At 45.1% G+C, this 7,926-nt stretch overlaps 1 protein-coding gene across 2 annotated transcripts in view; it reads left to right on the top strand.

Moving 5' to 3' along the window:
- Positions 1-7,696, top strand: part of Dnajc1 (DnaJ heat shock protein family (Hsp40) member C1) — a 180,027-nt gene extending 172,331 nt beyond the window's left edge. For both annotated transcript variants that reach the window (XM_005354661.3, XM_026782827.1), the window contains 3 exons: positions 2,191-2,239; positions 4,623-5,071; positions 7,431-7,696. In XM_005354661.3, the coding sequence (XP_005354718.1) occupies positions 2,191-2,239; positions 4,623-5,071; positions 7,431-7,499 (567 nt within the window). In that variant the 3' untranslated portion in view covers positions 7,500-7,696. The remainder of the gene's footprint in view (positions 1-2,190; positions 2,240-4,622; positions 5,072-7,430) is intronic.
- Positions 7,697-7,926: the final 230 nt, after the last annotated feature.

Raw genomic sequence — 7,926 nt, 5'->3', positions numbered from 1 at the left:
CTTCAGGATCAGGACCAGACTCCCCGTTTGCCAGTGACCTTGCCAACAAGGGGCCTAATTGCTCGCCCTTCCCCGCCTCGTGCGTGCCTCCACCGCTGCACGGGTCCCCGCCGCTGTGGCCCCGGACCCCTCTGGTCCCCGCCTCTTGCCTCTGCCTCCACGCCGCTCTCCGCCTCCGCGACTGCGCGCCGCTCTCCGCCTCCGCGACTGCGCGCCGCTCTCCGCCTCCGCGACCTGTGTTTGTTTTTTTAACATAGGGTCTTCCTCTGTAGCTTAGGCTGAGCTGGAACTCATCATGTATCCCAAGCTTGCCACAAACTTGTGGTAGTTATTCTGCTTCAGCCTTCCAAGTGAATGATGAGATTGCAGGCCAATTACTTATCACTCTTTTTGGCATGATGAGAATTCCACTGAGTATTGTATAGTAATTAATGCAGAAGGTTTTTATTTCTTTTTTATTATTTTTTAATATTTATTATGTATACAACATTCTGCCTCCATGTATGCCCGCACACCAGAGGAGGGCAACGGATCTCAGTACAGATGTTGTGAACCACCATGTGGTTGCTGGGAATTGAACTCAGGACCTCTGGAAGAGCAGTCAGTGCTCTTAACCTCTGAGCCATCTCTCCAGCCCCTTTTTTTCTTTTCTAATAAGTAAATTTGGCTTTTGGCTGTTAATTTACTGTTAGTCGTTGATACGGGATATACTGGGGTAATTTTTTTCATTTTAATTTTTGTGGTTCTAATTTAAGGCAGTTGTTTGGGGCTGTTTTTCTTTTCTTATCCTGAACTGACTTTCTTATTTCACTCAGCCATTTATGTGTGTGCGTGTGTTTTCTTGGAATTCATTTGTGTTCTTTTTCCCACCTAAGCTCTCTCTCTCCAGCTCTATTTGTCTTATTATTTTTAATTATGTCTCTCTGTGTGTACACACACACACTTGTGAAAGCAGGTGCCCCCAAACCAGAAGGGTCAAATCATCCTGGAGCTAAAGTTATATGTCGTGAGCCACCTGAGATGAGGGTGCTAGAAATCAAACTCAGATCCCCTGGAAAACAGTACATGCTTTTAATTACTGAGCCATCAATCCGGCCCCCCAGCTCCGATTTTCGTTACTTTTGTTTAGTTATTTTTATATCCTAGATTTTACTCCTCTGATACCTATGAAATTAATAAAGACTTCTTCCCATTCTGTGTGCTTTCCCTTAGCTTGATTGTTTCCATTGTTGGGCAAAATGTCATTTCCAATTGTCGAAATTATTTCCTGAGTGATTACAGTTCTATTTAGAATTCCTTACCTGTATGTGTACTTGAATGATTACCCACTTTGCTCTAACATTTCAGAGTTTCAAATTCCCTATTAAATTCACTTGGTATATAAATAGCTTTGACACAAGATCTTATACTGTAGCTCAGGTTGTCCTTGACCTCACTCTGTAGCCCAGGATGGCCTGAAATGTGCAGTCATTCTCATGCCCTGGCCTCCCAAGTACTGGGATTTACAAGTGTAAGCCTCAAAAATGGAAAATACTAGTCCATTTGCACACCTATTTTACAACTGTTTAAAGCAGTCTAGTATAATTCACTGCCACTGAAATTAGGGAAATGATTTTTGTTCTGATTCTGCTGTAGAGGGGCATTTTAGAACAAGACATTTAATTTCTTGGGCCTTGTTTTCCTTGATAAGTAGACTGGCCTGAAGTGCCATATTTAGTGAGGCGAGGACTGGACCTCACTGGGAGTTGCGAAGGGATAGATAGCTAAAGGACAGATGCACATACAGAAAAGCTGGGATCGGGTACATTGTGCTTGCTTTGAAAGAGCACACCAACTACCCCAACAGTCCAACAACCATAACAACTGAGGATCTCAGCACATTTATTATATATATATATACCATCTAAATATGAGTATTTAGATGTTCTCAATAGGAGGTCTCTGTACATGAGTATTCCCTGGCTTCGAATATTCTAAAGGAAGAAGGTTGACAGTTTGGGTACACTCTGATTGCACACACTGCCTATATTTGCGCTCAGGAGTCAACAGTGCACATTCCCAAGGCTTCCTCAGTCTTTTTTGTTTATGACTTCCATGACACTTGTTCCTTCATGTGGCCCTTACATGAAAATAATCAGTTTCCGAGACATGTGGAAAGTAAGATGTCTTGCTTTTTATATTTTTAAACAGGTGACAACCAAAGCCAAAGAACTGAAGGACTCAATCACCTGCTCCCCGGGTGAGTTCCCACCTTACCATTCTTATTCATGTATCCGAGCAACTGAAAGATTAAGTCACTTTCTTCCCAAGTGAGTTAGTATCTACCTTATCACTAATCTGACACAGTTTCTTTGCAATTAATCCCTTTTATAATAATGTCTTTAGATATCAATGATGATAGTTTGCCCAGAGACCTCTCCTGATCCTGTTTCTGTGGTTAGTCATAGACACCAAATCAGTCTGGTCCTGCACACACAGTTAATGCTGAGAATTTGTATTTAATAAGTTTAAAGATTTAGAGTGTTCGCATACCTGGGGATCCCAACTCCTCAAAAAGGATGTGCTAGCATTAGGAAAGACTGTAATCAGCTTCGTCTCTCACCGAGTGATTTGTCTGGGCACAGGGACAGAGAGTGGCAGTGGTATTTCACAGCTTTCTTCATAGACTGTGGTGTGGGAGAACTGCTGCAGTCAGAGGGTGAGACTGCCGTGATCTTCGTGGGACCTGCTGTCTGCCTCCTGAGCAGCTGCATGGTTCTCTAGGCATGACCATACCCAGCTGTCCTCTGAAAAGAGCTGGGAAACTGTTCTCCAGAGTGAGGCATACAAAGTAGTTCTTTAACCACAGTTCTTTGGAGACAAGCCTCTGTTACTACAAATTGACAGCCTGTCTGGGTTAAATGAGACCCTGTGTTTGAGAAAATGTGTTTGTGTGTGTGTGTTTGTGCATGTGAACACCTTGAGCATGAATAAATGGGACAAAATTGCAATCCCAGTAGCCTTTGTATAGTTCTTGGGTAGAGTTGGTCCACTCAATAAGACAGTATGCTGCTGGTTGCCATTGTCTGCTTGCAGACTGACATACAGACATACACACACACACACACACACACACACACACACACATATATGTCTAGCATACAGACATGTATATCATACATATGATAATATTTTTACCTTTATCTTTATATTGATTTTTTTCCTTTGGTATGTTTCATAACTAAATGGCATTATTGATTGGTACATGGATATAGACCATGAATTAAAGTAAGTTTATTTTTAAGGCTCACCTACATCTGACAAACTGTCCTCCAGAAAGGCTAAATGCACTCTAATGTCGTAACCAGTACCACAATTAGCTTTTGTAATGAAAGCTTGGGGCTTGGAAGACAGCTCAGCTGTAAAGTGCTTGCCTCACAACCATGAAGACCTGAGGTCCATCCTTTACACCATGTGACAAAGCGAGGTACAGCATCATGTGCCTGTAGTCCTACTGCCAGGAAGGGGAAGACAAGAGGACCCCTGGGCTTGCTGACAGGCCATTCTAGCTGAACTGGTGAGCTCCGGGTCCAGAAAAAGAAGAAAATGAGATTCTAGAGGAAGACACTTGGTGATGACCTGTAGCCTCCACATCCATAGGCACGTGTGCAAGCATCCATACTCGCACATGCACACATACACACAAAAATAAAGTAACTGAAGCTTAAATTAAGTAGAATTAAATGAGATTTTAAACATGGTTTCTTAGAGACATACAAAGTGGGTCTTGGTACTGCAGAACATCATTTGAGAGCCCCTGTTGCCAGTGCCAGTGTTCGAGTGCACACTGTTGTGGGGTTGCTCTGCCTCTCATCCTTGCCAGTGTAATCACTGAGGTTCACAACTTGTTCCCATTTATGTGTTTCTATTTGGCTGTCTTCCTTTGTGAGGTAAAAGGTTTAACCTTTTAGTAATATCCTTTCCCTGCTTTTACAAATTCACCTTGAAGCCAGAGCTAGTAGCACATGCCTTCAGAAAGAGGCAGGTGGACCTCTGGGTTCCAGGATGGTCAGGACTACCCAGATAAACATGTCTCAAAAATAAAATAAGGTCAGTTCACCTTGGGCTGGGTAATGGCTTAGCAGGTATAGACATTTGCCACTAGGCCTGCGACCCACATGGTGGAAGGAAAGAACCAAGTCCCACGAGGTGTGCTCCTGGCCTCCATCAACACACAGTAAATAAAAAGTAGTGAGAGTTGCTAGAATGCTGTGTCTGTGTGCTCACCTACAGGGGAGGTACAGCGCTAATAATTACACTAATAGAACTAATGAAACCTAGATTGTAGAGATGAGTATCAGGTTTCCTTCTCTAGAAAGTCCTGTTCTTTGATCAGAGCTGGATATATATATACCCTAATTCCTCAGAGCACTGACAAGGACAAAGACAAGGAATCAAGCTAGGTCTAACTCCCATCTCTGCCGCTTTCTTCCCTCGTGTGTAAGATTGGGGTAAATAGTGTAAAAGGTAAAGCAAGCAATGCGTGTAAAATGTGGGGCACATTGGTGTATAAGTGGTAGACACTGCTGGTCGCCTGAGTTCACCATGGCCTGTTTTTTCTGTGTTCCGTGGCCCTTTCCTAGGAATGGTCAGGCTCTCTGAACTGAAATCGAACGTGCAGAATTCCAGGCCCATCAAGGTAGCCACAGCCTTGCCAGATGATATCATCACCCAGCGGGAGGACTTGGCAGGGGCCGTGGAGGATGAGGGACCAGAGACTGCAGAGGGTGAGCAGGAGACAGTGGCCACAGAAGTCCGGCCTCGGAGGCGGAAGTCAGCCAAAATGGCTGAGGTAGTAACCAGAGTGGAGCCAGAGGAAAAGATGAGAGGAAAGAGGCAAAAAGACTTTGATATATCAGAACAAAACGAATCCAGTGACGAAGAGAACCAGAGAAGAGAAAGAACCCATGCTACAGAGGAGACATGGACTCAGAGTCAGCAGAAACTTCTGGAACTGGCCTTACAGCAATACCCAAAAGGAGCCTCTGACCGCTGGGACAAAATAGCCAAATGTGTGCCATCTAAGAGTAAGGTGGGTAACAAGGGACCCCCCTCTGAAGTGGCTGTACCCATGCTTGCTCTCCTGCTTACACCCATCCTTTCCGTGCCCCGCTGGCTGCAGGAACTTGTGTTTCAGTTGTCTTCAGTCTCTGTCCTTGGGAGTTTGCACACTGCTGAGGCGGAAATGGGGTCAGGGTGCTACCCTTTCTTCTCAAAGAAATGCCACCTGTAAACTAGATCACAGGCTGGCCAGATGGCTCGGTGGACAAGGGTGCTTGCCTACAAGCCTGATAACCGGGTCAGTCCCTAGAATACACATCGTGGAAAGAAAGAACCAGCTCCCTCAAGTTATCCCAACTTCCACATTCATGCTCTAGCCACATATGCACAAATCTGCATATATGTACACACAAACAAAATAAATGTAATGTATATTCTATTACATATATGTAATATAGGGTATGTGTGTATATATGTACACACAAACAAAATAAATGTAATGTATATTCTATTACATATATGTAATATAGAGTGTGTGTGTATATATGTACACACAAACATAGATTTATTTATTTTTAAACATAAACTCCCCACTGTAACCTGCTAGCCTACTGAAACGTTGATCCTGCTCAGAAAGGACAGTCTGAGTGGAACAGAGCTGGCAAAGGATTGATGCCGCACAGAAGGCAGCATGGGCTTCTCTGGCCCTGTGACTAGTCTAACCCAAAGGGCGAGTAGGGCCGACCCCTACACTGTTGTGGTAACTCTCAGTCCTGCAGCATCAAGAATTTGGAGTCTGTGGTGGCACCTCACCGCCCAAAGGCTGGTGTTGAAGTGGGGTTGCTGTACTTCTCTCTTACACTCAACCAACTCTTGGAACTTAGACCATTTATAACTGGCTATCGCTCTAAGCAGCTGCTAATATGTCCCTTCTCAAATACAAGCAGAAGAGTCCTGCTGAGAGCCACGCTTGGCTTCCCTCTCATTCCCGGAGCTCCTAGATCTTCCCAAAGCCAGCCTTTCTCCCCAGCATAGCTTCCTTGCAGGCTGTGCTCAAGTGTGAGGCACAGGGAGCATAGAGAAATCAAAAGTAGCCTCTGGGCACATGGATGCCCATTTACATACTTATTTTTTTTAATTGAAATTCTATGTTGGAAAACCTAGCTTGTGGCCATGCATGTGCCTGCATGCGTCGGTGTAGTTATCTGTCACCTACTTTATGATGATGAAGCTGATCTCTGGGAAGGAGAATAAACCATTAGCAGTTGATCTCTTTAGGAAGCACAAATTCTCCCGGTCTCTCTAGTCAGTTTCCAGAAGTAATTGTTTCACTGAGTTTCTCCAACTTCTGTCAGACTCAGCCATTTACATGTGTGATAAATTGAATTTTGCTCAAAATGAAAGCACCAGAAGGGGATTGGAACCTTCCTGTTTCCACGAGAGAGGAGCAGGGCCGCAGAGTCCCACAGGCGACACATATGGTCTAATGCTGCAGGTGCTGCCCACTGACCCTCTGCTGCCAGCCTGACTGATGGGAGCTCAGGTCCTGTGTGCTCAGAGCTCAGGACACCAACACTGTGCTGTTCAGGCCGAATGCCGAGGCTGGCACAGCTGTGCTCGTGCTTTAGCGGCATGGATGGGGAGTGTTGGGATGTAGGGAGGCACTCCCTAAAAGAGGCTAGTCCAACACTGCTGCCCTGAAATCCAAAAGAATGGCCACCCATCCCGTCTCAGGCACCAGATTAAGGACCCAGTTTAGAACAGCCGTCATTAGCCCCGGATCCTGAGTTAACATGCTTGCAATAGCATGACATTAGTATTATTGAAACCAGCAGAATAGCTTCTGAAATACACACAGTGCCCACCTAAGGATAGTGAGGCCCTTTCCACCGTCTTGTCTGTGCTTAGTTCCATGCAAGGGCTGGCAGCCATGAGAGTTCTGAGGTTGCCATCTGTAGCCTGTTGGCTTGGGTGTCAGGTGGGAATGGGGAGAGTGTGAGGAAGACTTGGTCATCTTCTGTGCTAGGGAAGTTCCACGTTTCTTGCTATCTCTGAAACGAGATATGCTAAGGTAGTAGGTGCTACTGTGCTGGGAGCACATCCCAAGCTGAGGTGGGGATGAAGGCACTGTCACCGAAACAGCACCCAACTATCACCCCATGCTCAGCACCGTCACCTTGGTCAGCCTTACAGCAGATCTTCTCAGCCCAGGTCTGCCTGGGGCCAGCTAGGCTTTCCCAGGATGATCCAGAAGGTTCCAAAGGAAATGAATACAAGACTTCATCATTAGAACTGGGCACGAGCCAGCAATTAGGTCACAGTGAACTGACCACACCGGAGATACTGACCCATGGAAGTAACTGTTACCACCTCTTTTTTTCTTCCTACAGGAAGACTGTATTGCTAGATACAAGCTGCTGGTTGAACTGGTCCAAAAGAAAAAACAAGCTAAAAGCTGAAGCTTCTGGAAGATGATTTTTCACCATCATTTTCCAAATGAGTACTTCAGAAATCTCATGCAGAAATTTGCATTTTGTACCTCAGTATTTCTAAACGTCATGTGCCTTAGTTTAAAAAAAAAAAAAAAACCAATCAGTCCTAGATGCCGTGTGGTGCTGTTTCCAGCCTTGTGTCTTGGGGAAGGGTAGGTCATTCTGCAGGTTTAACTTGCTCTCACTGCAGAGTTTACTTTGCTGAAGATTGCAGTGTTCTAGCTCTCTTCTGCCGTTTCTCTGAGGGGCAGATATCTCTCTGTCTCTCTGTCTCTGTCTCTCTCTCTCTCCTTCCCTCCCCCCTCTCTCTCTCTCTCTCTCTCTCTCTCTCTCTCTCTCTGTCTCTCTGTCTCTCTGTCTCTCTCTCTCTCTCTCTCTCTCTCTCTCTCTCTCT

Source organism: Microtus ochrogaster, chromosome 16, assembly GCF_000317375.1.
Source record: "Microtus ochrogaster isolate Prairie Vole_2 chromosome 16, MicOch1.0, whole genome shotgun sequence".
Classification (NCBI taxonomy): Eukaryota; Metazoa; Chordata; class Mammalia; order Rodentia; family Cricetidae; genus Microtus; species Microtus ochrogaster.
This window is presented reverse-complemented; position numbering and strand designations above follow the sequence as displayed.